Raw genomic sequence first — 17,484 nt, forward strand, 5'->3', positions numbered from 1 at the left:
ATACTTGTTACACGCTTCGAATGTTCAAGGAACTGACAGCCAATACGGAAAGATTTTCCATAAAAGCTCAAATTATATAGTATTTTTTACTACTTGGAAACTCTTCTTATGATTTCAACTACCTAATGCTAATTTTTTGTACTTTTAATCTACAAACCATACTCTTAATAATGTATTATGGAGTATGGTGCCATTAAAATTCACGCTAGTGAGGAAATTCAATCCGGAAACGATTCTTTTACGTACGGCTCAAGCAGCTCAAGCCTTTCGGTCTTAGACCAAGTATCCTGTTGGTAACCAAAAACATCCGTTTGATGGTGCGCTAAAGTAAGAAGTCGAGAGGTCCCCCTCTGGAGTTGTGTGCTGGGTTTGGAACCCGCCACGTAAAAAACACCCCCTCCCCCGTGAAAAGCGTGAATATCCACGTAAACTTTGTCTACGAAAATAAAGAAAAGATATATTTTATAGTATAAATCTCTATATCTTACAAAATATCACACCTTGATTTTCCAATAATTTTTCGTGTCTTCGGAGACCTTAAGCTTTTCAACTTATTGTCTAAATATAGCAGTCACGCCTCTCTGATTGTCAATTTCTTACATTATTTCGCAATGGTATGTTTTTTTTAGTTTTTGTTTTTGTATTTGCTCCTCTTCGTAACTGAATTGAACGACACTTGTTGCTTAGCAAGTTTAGAATACTTTAAGTAATGTGTACATCTGTACTTACATATATATATATGTCTATATTTACTTAGCACTACAGTTAGCATTAATTAGCATGACAAAAGCTTTAACAAACTGTGCTAAATACGTGAACAAATGTTAACACCAATATTTAGATAAGTGTGCCAAAGTGGGAAAGCTGGGCTCTCAATGTAAATTAAAAGCCTTGCGATAAAGTGAGAAATTATTGAAGCTGCTTTTTAAGATCGCATTTCATCAATAAACATAATAATTACGCAATAGTTTTATGGGTTTAAACAATTACATAATACAAATAATGTATGACAGGTAATTATAGAAGGAGACTTTGATGGTAGGGCCCGTTGAAGACTAGTATTCTACAGTTGTTTTTCATATTAAATGATGTGGGATCTTAAGTCAACTTCAAAAATAAGTAAAGTTTTGAAATTTTTATTATCCATTGTTTAAATTTTCCGAAAATGCACTGGAAAGCTACTGTCCTTGTGCGTATTTGGGAGTATAAGTATGCCATTAATTTGAAGCGTTAGGTTAGGTTATGTTAAGAGGTCGATGCTAAGAGGGATCTCACTTGGACAGCTTAGAACGCCGGTCCATTGTGGCAGCTAAAAAACTCCTATACACTGGATCATAAGACGCTTACAATTCGGCATGAGCCTAGCAGAATTTAAGACTACAGATATGCTTCAGCATTAGTCTGGCAAAGGCTGGAGAATGGAGGGGAAACTACCTGGATCTTTCCACCTCACCATCTTCTGTACAACTTAGACAACTGGTGTTCGACAAGACTTTTAGCCTCACCGCATGAATGCACATTGGACAATATCCAGTAAGAACACCTACGATTGCGGCAAGGATATTATGCTGAGAGCAAGTAGTTCATTGGATCTCCTGCATTCTACTCTAGGTCAAAAAGATTTCACAATCGCACAGGAGCTGGTAGTCAATCAAAGCTAAGTTTAACGGAAAGCTCCTTACGTAAAACTCCCCAATCTTTAAACCTAGCTTCGACTCAGCTGTGAAAAGGCTCACTGCACCACTTCTCCGGCGACTTCTACACATCTACGATGCCCTCGCCGGTATGTGAGTGACCTTTATGATGCTGTAATCTTAGTTTTCACGAATGCAGATGAAGGAGGAGAGCATTTTGACATGTCCTGAGCCCTGAGCCTTAGAGCACACATTTCAAGTAACATCAATAAATTTTTCACTCAAATATATGCTGAAAAGTATTTTTGCCTGGAGTTCTACTTAATTAGTTAAATATGAAGAAAACCTCAGCCGAAACTCGTCGTATTTTGGTGATATATAGCCTACCGACCAAACCAACCTAATACTCATCAATCAAAATCAATATTGCTGGTGGGAACTGTATTACGAGCTTCTTTAATCGGCTAAAATCATTATTGGGAAACGCTACTGCCAACAACTCATCAAATTGAATTGGGTGATTTCCGAAAAACACCAGGAATTTGCGACCAGACACATGGCAATAATTTTCCATCATGAAAGTGGTCGGCTTCATGACCGGTTAAAAAACTGTTGCAAGAACACCGGCTGGATAATTTTGCCACTCTCGCATATAATATATACCTTACCCTTTCTGAGTACCATGAAATACGGTTGAAATCCGTGAAATCTAAAAACCGCACAATATTAAGGAAGATTGTTTGAATCATAATCATTATTTCTATTTGTCGGAATAAGAGAAACACTTTTTAAGCTCTAAAATGCTTCGATTATTCATGGTTTTAAATTGGATTTAGCATTATAAGATAAAGTAAAACAAAAACATATTGACAGATTCATCGACACCTCAGATATATGAAGGAAAATTGGTTAGAGTGTTAAAAAATTCTCTCCCCTACCTGTCCAAATAATTTTTAGCCCTCTTATGGTAAAGGAACTATCGTTTAATTAAATTGGTAAACATAACGGGATTCTGTAGATGTATTTTACAAACCCTCTACGCTAGAAATTCTCATAGTATGTTGCGGTTATAGGATTGGTACGCTGTAGAATATGCGTTTGGAGGTGTTTAAAGTAAAAGAAAGTATATTTTAGTGATGATACATTAATACATATGTACATACTCTACATATATAAGTTTTTGAATGTCAGACTCATACTCAATAGCATTATAGAACAACTTCAATTATATAAATGTACATACATACAAACTCATGCATAATAAACAAAATTTAAAAGAAAAATTATAATATAATAAAAAAGTGCTATAAAAACGCCAAATGACAGATAATCAGATTATGATATGATATAAAAAGCAACCAGGGGAGTGCCATAAAGTATCTTGTTCGGAAATAAATTTTTAAAAATATTTGTTTCACCTTTTTTTTATTATTTTATTGCCTTAGATAATTAAAGATTTAAATATTGTTGCCATAAAATTAAACACTCGCGCATTTTGACTCTTTCAGTAATATTCCTGTGGGATTTTCGTAAACTGGCGCTGAAAATGGGTTTGTATGAATACCGCTGAATGCGCCGATTACTTTGTGATTCCTAAAAATAATTATATACACATACATATGTATATGAATGTATTGATGTGCGTAAATAATTAAAATTAACATTTGATATTGATAAATTAAGTGTGCCTACATTATCTGTGACAACAAGCACTTATTTCATAGCCAATACGATAGTGCGCCACTTCTACGCACCACAATTTAGTGAGGACAACCTGTGTAGTCGAAAAAGTGTAAATCGATATGTTTGACCGTATGCCGATTTTTGATTAACTTACCCGAGTGTGTGTTTATTTGCTTTTCTCAACAAGTTCAAACTTCTTAGAGAGCACGCCGTGTGAACATGTGACATTATGGAGTACCACTCCAGCGGGGAACCCACGCGTAACAAAGCGCACATAAACACAGCGAAAGCGTTCAATTGGATGAATAATGCTTAGTTGTTGCTATTAACTTTGTGTCATACTACAAATACATATTATATGTATATGTATATGAATATGTACTTTTGTATGTAAGAATGACTCCCTAGTGCATCCGCAGCCCAAAAGCACACACACATACTCACACATACAAAGGGCGCCCCAAGTCAGTCACGTGCATTTCATTTATTTACAAGATCATCTCGTGTGAATGCAGTCATGCGGTACGTGCAACAACAAAAAATCAAAGCATATCACTCATCCTAATATATGCACGCTTACTACTACTTCTACTTTTACCAACACACACACACGCACTCTTGCCTGTGTGCCTATGTATTAAAAGACTTATCAGCCAAACAAACAGGCATTATCGCACAATCAAATGCAATTCAATCCGTCCAACAACCCAATAAACCAACAACTTAAGTACTGAACAACTCAGCGATACTGCGAGACTTCAAAACGCTTCAAAGCAACGTAAGACATATAAACAAACATCACGCAGCCGCGTGAAATGCCAAATCGCCGAGCCAAACAAACGATCACTGACGATCACCTAGCCACAAGCATACCTACAAATACACATGCATATATACGCCAGTGTATGACTCCGTTTCGTGAAGTGCCGACGCGTCGTCTTGTTGTTATTGTTGTTGCTGCGCTATGTTGACAATATTCGTATAAATCTACTACTAATATTCACCGAGTAGTAGTATCAAAGTCAAATGCGTTTAACGCGTAGTCGAAACTGATGATCCGTCAGCGAACGCGTACGCGAGTGAAATATTCCTACAGCTACGGCTAAAGCTCTTACAATTATTGTTGCTGGTTCATTGCTGCTGCAAAAGAATTCTTTCTTCGCTACTTCCTCTACGAGATTTGATTTATTTGTGTGCGTTTTTTTTTTTGTTTTTGTTTTTGTAAATTTGTTGTTGCATTTTATTTGTTGTCGGCGGATAACTTGGCAATCAACAGAATCACCACAGTGCAAGTCAGAGCTAAATTCGCTACTCTACGAGATTGAAGTGCTCGTCGCCGGAGTTAGGGCGAAGATTAAATGTCGTGCGCGTTGAGGCTGGAGGAAATTTGTGTGAAAATTGTTTGTGAATGAGTTGGTGTTTAAATGGCGAGGAATGCATACGAAATTTGTGACATAAAAAACAGTTATTAAAGCAATAAAAATTATATTTCGCTTAAATAAAGGCATTAAATTAACTAAAGTGAGCATTAAAGTAAACGGCATTTGATTTAAGACTTGCGATTAAGCAAAATATTTGATTGAATAAAAAAATTAAAAAAGTGTAATTAAGTTAAAAATGTATAACTTAATTAACTAAAAAATTCAAAATATCGAAATGTGTTTAAAAATGATAATTTAATGAACTAAAAAATTTAAAATATCGAATTTTGCTTATTAAAAAAATTTAATTAAATGAAGAAAAAAATTAAATAAACTGGTTGAATTAGAAATAATTCTTAATTAATTAAAAACTTTAAAATATCAAATTTTGTTCAAAAAATAATATAATTAACTAACAAAAATTAAAACATCGATTTTTGTAAAAAAAATTAGCCAATTAACTTAAAAAATTGAAATGTGAATTTTAAAAATAATTTAAATAACTAAAATATTCGAATCGTGTTAAAAAATGAATTTTAATAATAATTGAATAACTAAAGAAAATCGAACTGTGTTAAAAAATGTAAAAAATAAATATTAAAGCCAAAAACGTTGTAGTATATAGAAACCGTGGATCGGTATCAAAAATATATATATACATATAACACAAATAAATATTAATAAAAAATTAATAATACATGAAAATATTATCAATTCTTAAATATTTCAGCTATAGAAAATAATTTGGGTTGTGATCTTTTGTGCCTTTATATAAAAGAAATTATATAAAACAAAGTAAATAATATAAAATCTTTTTTACAATAATAATAAATATAAGAAAATAAAATTAAAAAGATATATTAAAGCCGCTTAGTACAAAAGTAATAATTACAAGATAACAAAGTAAATAGAGTAAGACATAAACGAAAATAATAAAAAATTTCAATAAATTTAATTCGTAAAAGTAAGCTCATTTACGCGCAACGTTCGTACAAGTTTCGTGTAATATTCGTGCGCGCCTGGGAAAATGAAGTTTCCCACCAATAACAACTCCGCCCAAATGGAATCTCTGCTCACCGTTCCGTCACTGACTCATGTCAAAGTGCATCCAATGCGCACCGCTTCTAATGCCTCGTCTATTGGGCGGCCGAATGGCAATAGTTCCGCTGGTATTGACGATCCGGATGACGATGAGAGCGGTCTGGGTTACACGCATACTTTGGTAAGTTTAGAAACCTTACTAAATTATTATATTACTAGTGTAAATTATGATCAAATACTGTTACATTCACATTTTGGACGGGTGTATATTTCATAATTAGATATTTTGAAATTTTGGTGAAAGTGCTTTTAGTGCACACTTTTTTTTTCTACGGGACCTGTTCAGAAAAAAAAAGTGCACTAAAAGCACTTATAGGATATATATATATACATATATTAATGATCAGTCGCACTGAGTCGATTTAGCACTGTTCGCCCATCTTCCTATCTGTATATACCCGAACTTGTGCATAAGTTTTTGAGATATCGATCTGTAATTTGTTTCCCTTTATGTCCAAGAAGCTGCTCATTTGTCGAAACCGCTGATATCGGACAATTATAGTATATACGAAAAACCTAAAGAAAACGATAAATCCCTTGCTTGGAAAACTTTCTTTTTTAACGCGACATCTTCACGGAATTTGGCACTGAATATTTTGTATGGCAACGGTACAATCTCGAAACCAATTGTTCAGACATAACCACTATAACATATGGCAGCTTTACAGTTTTCTCGTCCATGAACGACGGTATTAAACTTGATTTCACCTTACTGCCGTTTACTCTACCATAATACAAAAATGTCGATTGCTGGTTGTCTTTAATAGACATAGTAATCACTGTTGATCTCTTATGTTCCTAATGGCCATTGCTTTGACAAAAAAAAAACACCCTGAAATAGACAGATAACCTAATACTTAACTAAACTGAAGATTCATGAGGGTGAGTACAAGGGTATATGAATGAATGTAGTTGAATGAGGCGGGATGCTAAGATATTTCAGAATTTCTGAATGTTCGAAAAAGTTACGCAATATACAAGCTCGAGCCTGTAGTGTCAACAGCCGTAAAAATCTATATAGTGTATTATATATGAGTAAATTTTGAGTATAAAAATTCCTATAAATACGTAAGACTCAAAGCGAATGAAATTCGCATTATTATGGCCATAAAGTCGGTTATATACATACACACGTAATTTATAGTTGTTTTTGGTATAAATATACTACACTTTTTTACAATCTAATAAAGTCTGGAATGTTTTATGTAAATAATATATAATATATGAAATATCATTGTGACATAGTCAACACAGAGCTGTCGGAAGCTAATGGGATGAGACAGTTCTAATCAACAGCTGACAAGGAACAGTTTTAGAGCAAATGTGTGAGCCGCACTGATAACACAAGCAAACACTTGTACATACATATATTCATACTGATATCACTACATATGTATGTACTCGTATAAATATGTAAATGCAAAAGTTGCTGTTGTTGTCTATTAAATAACAAATAACACTGGAAGTGTGGCCTCTTTTCGTACAAATAATAATAATAAAAATTAAGAAGATGAAGTCAAAGTGTATTATCAAAAAGGCAAAACAAAAGCAGATTAGCATTAAATACTTATCAAAATTGCTTATTGTTTAGCAAGATCACAAGGCGAGTGCGTAAAGTCAATAAGTTAAGTGTACATTTTTGAGTTTTTCAAACTGGCCGCTTGTAGAGATGTAAACAAGTTCTATATAAAAACAAAAACTGATAACTGTAAAAGCATCCTTCCAAGATGGCGATTTTGCTTTTGTATTTGTATTTTTATTTTAATTGTTTGCATACATTTCCGATTTCTGTGCTTCTTATTTATTCTGGCAATTTGTGCTTTTGCGAAATTTTCAAATTTATAAAGTGTTTACACATGCCGTTAGCAGCAATTTTTTAAGTTATTTGTAGGTTTTAAATATTGTTTACACAGCTTTCTTTCTGAACTTACTTATGCAATTATATAATTTAATACAGTCTGCAAATATATAGACCAAGCACCATAATAATGAAAAAAATAAAATAAATACACTCTCTCGCCGGTTAATTTTAAAATATTTTATACAATTTTGCAATTTTGGACACATCTTATTGGAACCACCGATTTCGTATAATTATAGCATACAGCTGCCAACTTACTCATCGATCAACATGTCAAAGATTTCTTCATGAAATTTGGCATGGATTATCGTGCAAGACAATTCCAGAATTCTCAAATATATTATTCAGACCGCGCCATCATAGCTTGCCGTGATCGTTTAAAATCAAAATAAAGATCGTCATTGAGGATCGTTTTACCTTATTAAGTAACCTTAATTTGAGGGGCGCGGCTTGAAAAAACTAACAAAACCTTCATATACGTGTGATTTTTTTCTTTTTTCAGAATTGAGGGGAACCTTAAAGGGCTGTCCTTTTAGAAGATAGATGAAAATCGCTAAAAGAGCTACATGCGTCACCAAAAATTGAATTTGAAGAGTGACTTTTGAATGAAGCGCTGTCATAAGTGCATAATATCGAAAGCGAACTATTTTGAGGCAACAACATTAATGTAGAAGTAGACGAATGAAAAAATAGTTTTTCCTTTTCAAAAATTCGAAAATTCCCACAAATGTTGCCAAATGAGATCAACACGTTTGAGCAAGAATTAAATTTAAAACCTGATAAATATTTGTTTTTTTCCGGCTGTTTGTAAACGGCTTGCAGTAATCGAGTGAGAGTTTTTTTTAATACGTATAAAAGTATGTATTGAACGTGCAATACTATAATAAAGACTGAATTCATTGAAACACCAGAACACTTTCTTATTGATTTCCCAGTAGTCTGCACACTTAAAAGCTTAAAGGAACTTGGATCATATTTCCAATTAGGGATCACATCGCTTCGCTAGCGCCCAGCAGAATATTGAACTATATCAATATGCTGGGGCTAGGTCAGTATTTGTGATTTAGGAGAGAGGACAATAGATCTAAGTTTGCGATGCACCTCGTTTATGAATCAATAAAACTAATCTTATCATATATGGGTTATCTTCTAATGGATTATTAATCTTATGCTTTGGGGTTGATATATAACGATGTATATATTCCCACTGAGCCATTTTATGGTCTGATGAAGTACATGAATTGGACAAGTTTCATATGTGCGACTTTCGAGACATCGTCAAGAAAACTGCGACCGATAGGTGCTAGCCTTGCGTTTGCATTGCAAATGTTCTACAGTCTCTATGTATACTCAGTCTATTGGCGCATTTCCCAATAAGACAGCGACCTTTTAGCGTTCTATGATATTTGTTTTGAAATTCTGCGGTATTAAATTCCAATGAAAATATTGTGGCTCATATTTGAATAATTAACATCAGACAGTCACGTGAGTATAGACATAAAGAAACAGGTTTTGTACTTTGTTTATTTTGTAATGACAATGTTTCACTTTCTTAACTTTTTCTGCATATTTGTAAAAGATACATATGTACATATTAAAGTACACCGTCATTCATAGGGAATCCCCTAATAGTTATATGATTAACTACGAAAAAGCGCCAAAAAAGAATACATTTTTCGAAAATTTAAGAAGTGCTCATTTTTTGATTTGGTGAATATTAAATTAATAACAACAAAATTATTCGTATATGACAACAAATTTGTGCTATTTTTCTGCAGCTGTTTTTTTTTTTTTTTTTTTTTTTTTTTTTTTTTTTTTTTTTTTTTTTTTTTTTTTTTTTTTTTTTTTTTTTTTTTTTGGTCACCGAACACGTCAATGCGCTGCGTTATTTTGTGAATAAGCTCGAAAACGTAAATTATTGGATGTATGCGTGTGTGTGTGGAAGTGTAAATATATTTAATGTGTACTATTGACAACGGAAGTCCCCGCTCATTATACCGGTTCATTGTTCGGATATGCATTTCTCACATTGTTATATTTTGAGTGTATTTATTGTTGTTATTCATATTAGACATTGTCGTCAGCACAAAAAAAAAACAGTTTACATCTGTTATTATTGAGTGTGTTATTGTATTATTAATCTTTACATTTTTTCATTGGCGCGCAGTCGCTATTCAAATGCCAGAATGAGGCTCAAAGGCAGACACGAGTGTAATTAAGATAATGATTTATAGAGCGCTGAGAAATAGGTGTGGGTTTGTAATTGCGTTATGGCATACTAAAATCTCAGCAATGCTCTTTTTCAAAAAAATTATCAAATTTAGTAAATAAAATAGTAATTTTTATCGTTCTTTATCGATTACACAAAGCAACATCTGTGTATTGAAGTCGGCCATCGTTCAGCATCCTCGTTTCGCGAAATTACTCAGAGAATGCTCGGCAAGACGTTCATCATTCATAAGCTGATTACAACAATACCAAAATGCTCTGTCGCATCTCTTCCATCGCTGTTTTTGCAACAGGTTGATTGAACTTTGCATTTGAGCATCTCTAAGGCGCTTAAGATTGCGACAATGGCACCGTTGTCCGAATATGTTTTTACCAAAAAGAAAGTCGCTTAATTAACCAATTGCCGCCTGTATTTATTATCAATTAATAAGCTTGCAAGCCGCTATCTTGAAGTGAATTAATTATTTACACCTCTGCTGATGCCCATATATACATATTAAGTGAGGCCTGTGGATTTATGAATTGTGGTGCACAACACTGGTTTCTTTTTTTTTCTACATTTGATTGGTCATTCTCCACCTGATCTCTCCAACGGAATGAAGGTCTCTTCTTTCTCTGCTTCCCCCGGCGGGTACTGAATCGAAAATCTTCAAAGCTTTTGTGTTCTCTTCCATCTTAATTCGCTGAACTATGTCAATGTCGTCATATATCTTGTTCAGTTCATCGTTCCATCCACTGCGATATTCGCCGTGACCAATGCCCAAACGACCATAAAACTTCCGCAGAATCTTTCTATCGAAAACTCGTAACGCCGACTCTTCAGATATTGTTATATGCCTCTGCAAAATATAGCATGATCGAAATAATGAGTTACTTGTAGAACTGGGGCTTCCTTCGTCGTGAGAAGACCTTACTTCTCACTTGTCTAGTCAGTCGGAAATAGAAGCTGTTGACAAGAGTCGGTTATTCTGCGTTGGATTTCGAGGCTGACATTCTTCTTGCTGGTTCCAATATAGACGATATTATATACGACTTCGATGTTAACACTGTCAACAGTGATGTAGGAGCCATGTCGCAAGTTTCTTTGATGACAAGGGGTCGCTCACTCGAGGCAGTTGTTCGTTGTCATTGGTGGCGTTTTTTACGTGGCGGGTCCCAAAATCAGCGCCCAAATCCTATAGAAGGATGGTTCGCCTTCTCACTTTAGCTCGTCTTCAAACGGATGTTCTTCGGCTACCCGGAGGATACTTGGTCCAAGGACGGAAGTCGTGAGTAGCTTGAGCCATATGTAAAAAAGTCGTTTCTGGTCATTCCCAAATGAATGGCAATGGCATTCAGAGAACTTTCCTCACTTTCGTGAATTTCTACACATGATTCTATCCTCCTTAATAAATAAATACTCCACTTAATTTATTTGAACTCAGCACCGACCAGTCATTATAAAATATACAAGTACTTAAAGTACTCGAATAAAAGCAAAAAAATTTTGCAAACGCAATTCAGATGATGGATTGACTTCAATATTTTTCGGCTATAAATCATGTGTTAAAAGTAAAATTATTTGTTAGTATTTTATTGTTTTTCTTCCTGCGCACTTGTTGCTATAGCCATTTAATGACAGCTGTGAAGGGCGATGCCAACCATATTATTTTTTAAGTCGAAAAAAAATAAATTGTGTTGCTAAGTGGAGTCATAAAATAACAATACTAACAAGTAGCCAGCCACTTTTAATTGCTTATTTGTACAAATTGGCTTTTTTTAATTGCGCATGATTACATGTGTATAAACAGCAATAATTAATTTTTGGCAATTTCACAAAAAACTTAAGAAATTAATGTGATAAAAAATTGACTAAAATTAATATTTTAATCACATGACAAATGCAAAAACCCCTCATGAAGTAATACGTATTACTTGCGAATCAAAATATTTTATTTTAATTAACAGACAGTGTGTGCGAAAAGTGCAGATATGATTATATATATTACCCAAAACATTTGATTGATTAGTATTTATGAAAATATATGTTTATCCGCATGGGCATATTGCTTTAGTATATGATATGTACAAATGTACTCCAAAAGATAGGCGCTACATTCGTATAGACAGCTATTTACATACTCTCGCTCGTATGGGCATATGTATGTATTCATGTGTGCGTATCATCCGTCAATTGTCCGCCGTTAGCTGGCGTTTGACATCCGTTTATCATAAAACCTTGCCATATTTTCGCAAACGCAATCAGGTACTAGGCAAATATACGTTTGTGTTCTAAGCACTCGTAATCGGTAGGCAACGCCTGAGTAGACACCAGCAGAACGACTAGTGAAAATAATTATCGCAAATAACTTATAATTAAGATCGAAATTTTACAACATCTGCCTTACTTGTAGTGATTGTGAGTTATATGCAAGTATGTGTGGTGAAAGATATAAAAAATTAAGTTTATCTAGATTTCGATAATTTCTGTGAAGTGCTTTGTAAGCGGAAACAAATCACTCATACGCCATGGCGTAACACGATGATGGATATTTGGTATGCGTATTTATATGAAATATAGAAATGAAATTAAATTTAATGTTGGACAAAATAAGTGGAAGTGGAATTATACAAAAAAAAAATTTTTTTAAATAATATTTGATGAGTGTTTTTTTTCTTATCCAAAAGAAGATAGTTCTGTGTCAACTGTGTCAGTAACAAATAACAAAAGTTAGTGGAATCAGGCGAATACGGTGATTGCGGCTTGATATTGGTTGACAATTTCACCAAAAAAATCACAAAGAATCAAAGCAATATGTGACGGTGAATTATCGTGGTGCAAAAAACAAGAGTTGTCGAGTTATATTTCCGGTTTCTTTTTACGAAGGAATTCCGTGTGCACTAACACCTCGATAAACGAAGAAAACTGTCAACTTAACCTTGATTTTTGACCTGCTTTGACGTGGTTTTTTCGACGATTTATCGATTCGATTTATCGTCTGTTTTCGGGTCGTAGGTTAGATCTATGACTCATCGCCAGTAATAATTCCTTTCAAAGACACTGATTTTAGATGCGATCGTGCTTTCACTTTCTCAGGCCCAAATGATCTTTCAAAATGGTGATCCTTCCGATATTCTAAAAATGCCAGTAAGATCTCTGACTGGATTCTCAAGCACCAAATCCTTTATTTTATTGACGTGTTGATCGTCAGTTGATGCTGATGGCTCGACCTGGGCGTGGTTCGTCGTCAAAAATATTTGCTCACCGAAGGCCTCTTCCAACATATATATATATATGTAGGCATACAACAAAATTTCTGAGATATTATTGTTATTTTTATTTATTATTATCATTTCTGTCTCTGAATTTGCATTATTATATTATTCGTATTCATTGATAAGGTATTATATTTTTGCTGCCTAAGTAGCGGATTAGAAGTCATGTGACCACGCTTTTGTATTTTTTGCACGTTTTCTTTTCTCACATATACCGTAGTTATATTTACTTAACTTATGTTTGTTTGCCTGTGTCCAAATAATCTCGTTATTTGTCTACAAGCGCTTATTAGTATAATATGAATATGCAAACAGTTTTTTATTTTCACAATTGAGTAAATAACTTATTTCAAATTGCATATAATTTCTTTGTTTATTTGAACAAAATATTATGTTATGTAATTTACATTTTGCACATTATATTGAGTGTAATTGATAAGTGTGCTTTTTTAAGGTATAACCGCGACTTAGGGGAGTGAAATAAAGCAGATAACGGAATTATTTATCTTTTTGTTGTTGCAATAGATTTGCACTAAGGTCCGTTCATCTCAGATCTGTTTTGTTATGCGCTCCACTATATGCTAAGAATTATCTATATTGGTTGACTTCTGTGTCGACAAAACTTAAGCGAAGACTCTGAAGGCTTAAGATCATTTATAATTGAGAAGAAAGTATCAGAAAAAGTATTTGATTAAGAGCACACTACCTTACTTTAGTAAATATGTTTATGCACTTTTATTAAATTTTCTTTTTTTGCAAAATCCAGTTTTTCCTCTTCGTATTTTATTTCTGTATTTTCTGTGACGTAATTGTTTAAAATTTACTTTTCGTATCGGCTTCGTTAAAAAATTTTGTGCTTGTATATAAATAAATTTAATTCACACACGTATAATTACCGTTAACCGAAAAAGGTTGTGTGCATGTGTCTGTCTGGCTGCTCCCTATTATAATGTGAAAACTCGTTTTGGCATGAATTGAAAGTTTTGTCTTTATATTGACCAACTTTCATCAGAAAAGTGTATAATTTACATATGTACATACGTACATACATACATACATATGAAGTTACAGATATTTATTTCGATATAACTTTTTAAGATCAAGAAAAATCGTCGACATCGAAGTTGTAATACCCTTCACAAAACACAAAGGTTACACACAAGCACTTGATTTTGATTTTAAGGGGTCACATAGGTTTACGGTTTCGAAAAATCTATTTTTTAATTCTCATATTAAAATCTACAACGTCTTTAGAATATTGTACTAAAAGTTCAAGTTGATCAGAATAATAGTTTCGGGGATACAGCCTTGAGAACTTGTGCGCTCGAGGTTTGCTAGGCTAAGTGCGCCGTCTTTAAACGCGTTTTCCCAAAACTAAAAAAAAAAATTCTCGAGAACTACTCAACCGATATTCATGAAATTTAGCACAGTTCTTTGAGATGCAATTTTTAAAAACTTGGACGAAGGATTTTTTTCCGATTACAACTATTTGAAAAAACTGAATTTTAAATTTTTTTATTAAAAATGTCTGCCAAAAATCCAATTTTCAGTTCTTCCAAGTTGACTTAAGGTTTTAACTAAAACACATATTTAGATTTAATACTTTAGATGATCTTTTAAGGACTTTTGCTGCCAACGCGGGCGGATATTTTTTCAGAGATCTCCCCGAAAATTTTGTCCACGGACGGACGACTAAATCAACTAAGTCCATGACCCTGATATTTTATATACATGTGCTTTGTAATATCTCCGCTGATACTTCTATGTGATACAAACGTAGTGGCATCCTTAACATACCTTTTGCAGGGTACAAAAATGGTTAAAATATATACAACTATACTCCTATACTATATACAACATAACTCCTGCATGAAATAGTGGTCAATCTTTAAGTAATAGAGCTGGTGCTGTAAGCCATTTTTCTTAACGGTTTGATATATTTTTCTTTTTTTTACCGCAATCTCACATTTTTTATCGTATTTCTGGCAGCGCTTTAATGACCAGCACCGTTAGCAAGTGATTGAGGTTTCGCAGGCCACAAGACAGAGAAATTAATTTTCTGCTATCAACCTAACTGTGCTCCCAGTCTATTAAATTTATATACTTTTACCTAATCTATGGCACGGCGATTTCACCGCGATTTCGTTGCGATTTGCTAATCTTATCTAAATATAGCACTGTGGTTTGCATTTATGACCAAGTCATAAATTATTCCTTTCACTTAAACTTAACGGCATTGCGCTTTTACGAAATTCCTGACACTACGTCATACAATGGTAAATAATCTAATCCAAATGAGCGGTTTAACCCAGCAGTAAAAACAAGCAACTAATTCAAAACCATATTGTACTTACTGAAGATTTAACGGCAAACCAACCACCATTGGTACTTGTGAGAAATTATTATTATTCTTTTTGACATTCAGCCGAGAGTAAAAGTATTTTTCTGTAGCATTTGGTTTCGTTGCTGGTTTCCGTTTTCGTCCGACCTAATAACAGTTGTTTCTTCTAAAAAGTTACTCTAACGATTTTCGCCAACATTATCGATGTTCAAACATTTTTTTGAAGCAAAAGCACCACTAATTCAAAGACGACGGATTTTTATTTCATATTTGATCTTAGAACCGCTACTAGTATATATGGCACATGCAAAAATACCAATAGCAACAACACTTGAACAACAATTTTTCTAATATTCTGAATCCTCAAATTGCTTTCGAATCCTCGCCTGCTTAGTAACGCCACCCACTAGTTTTTCGTGCTGGGTTCATGGCAGCTAGAAAGCCATTAAGTGCTCAGCACTTTACCGCTAAATTTTTAGTTAAATTTTCGTGTGTGTATGTGGGTGCGTAGCGATCAATCACTTGATATTTGTACCGCTTATTTTGGCTTTGATTTCCGAGGCAGATAAACTGCACGCCGAGTTGATGACGCGTAGGCGTCGGTTGGCGGGCACTTCGTGGATTTGTTTAAGCAAGTAACTGTTGAGTTTTATTGATACGGCGGCTTTAATTACTGCTAAATACATACAGTTATACTAATAGAACGCGCATATTGCCGTTATGTTTGGATAGGTGTTGTTGTTGTTGAAGCTATTTGCTTTTCATAATTACCATTTGCTTATTAGTATGCCTACAAGCTAATTAATAAGGTGTTGAGGCATAACGCCTCAAACAACGTAATGTCTGTATGTTTTTAATTGAATTACATTATTGTTGTTATTGTTATAATTATTTGCATTTGCAAATATCTTTTTGTGTATTTAATTGTTTCTTTCTTGGCATTATGGAGTTTTGGCGAATTTATTGTGTTTGTTGAGACAATTAGCCGCCAGCAACAGGCTGTTCATTGTCGTTATCGCAAGTATACAATGTATCTGTATTTATGTACATTACGCATGTGATATGTGCTGGCGGTCGGCGTGAGTTAGACGACAGCCAAGACCCAACAGCTTTTATTTGCTTGCCATTTGGGCCAACTTGCACGCTTATACATATATACATAGCATATGTATATGTATATATTTTATATATGCATGACGTCTTTATTGCTGTGTATTTGAGTTTAATTTCTACTTCATTAATTTTACCTCACTTGCACATAACACTGTGCGCTGCCGCAAAGGATTACGCGCTACATTATTGCAGTTGTAAAGTTTTATATTTTTGCACACTCATGTACCACGGAATCCATGCCATTATCTGTACTTCTTAAACATTTTTTGTTTTTATACCCTGCACATTATATATGTATTAAGGGGTTACAAAGGTTTACGGGTTTCATAAGCTATAACTTTTTATTGTCTTATTAAATACTACAGCCCCTCTGGAATATTGTCCTAAATTCAATTTCAAGTAGATGTTGAAAAAAGACTGTTTTCTATTCGAGGGAGCCAATGTAACACCTTCAGTGTACGAAATTTGTCAAACCTGGAAAGAATAGTCGGTGACCCAAATTAAATGTATATACGTATATAAATTATCAGCGTGACGAGCTGAGTTGATTATGCCATAGTCGTCTGTTCAACCGTCTGTGTATATGTGAATGAGTCTCTCAGTTTTTGAGATATCGCACTGAAATTTCGCGGGTGTCCTTTTATTTAAAAGATTCTGATAATTTGCTAAGAATATGGCCCAAAATCTTGGATCACTATCTTATTGCTGCTATGAAAACTGATCATTCGAAATCAAGTACCTGAATGGAAAACTGCTTATTTAACAGGATGGCTTCACAAAATTTAGTGCGTCAACATAACGCTACAATCTCTGAACATTTTGTTTTGCATCGAAACAGTATATTGT

At 33.9% G+C, this 17,484-nt stretch overlaps 1 protein-coding gene across 3 annotated transcripts in view; it reads left to right on the top strand.

Moving 5' to 3' along the window:
- Positions 1 to 5,635: 5,635 nt before the first annotated feature.
- Positions 5,636 to 17,484, top strand: part of LOC108977852 (chloride channel protein 2) — a 45,305-nt gene continuing 33,456 nt past the window's right edge. For 2 of the 3 annotated variants that reach the window (XM_018947792.1, XM_018947801.1), the window contains exon 1: positions 5,636 to 5,960. In XM_018947792.1, the coding sequence (XP_018803337.1) occupies positions 5,766 to 5,960 (195 nt within the window). In that variant the 5' untranslated portion in view covers positions 5,636 to 5,765. The remainder of the gene's footprint in view (positions 5,961 to 17,484) is intronic. The other variant, XM_018947793.1, reaches the window with a different exon arrangement.

This window comes from Bactrocera latifrons, unplaced genomic scaffold, assembly GCF_001853355.1.
Source record: "Bactrocera latifrons isolate USDA-ARS-PBARC rearing strain unplaced genomic scaffold, ASM185335v1 scaffold_96, whole genome shotgun sequence".
NCBI classification, from domain to species: Eukaryota; Metazoa; Arthropoda; class Insecta; order Diptera; family Tephritidae; genus Bactrocera; species Bactrocera latifrons.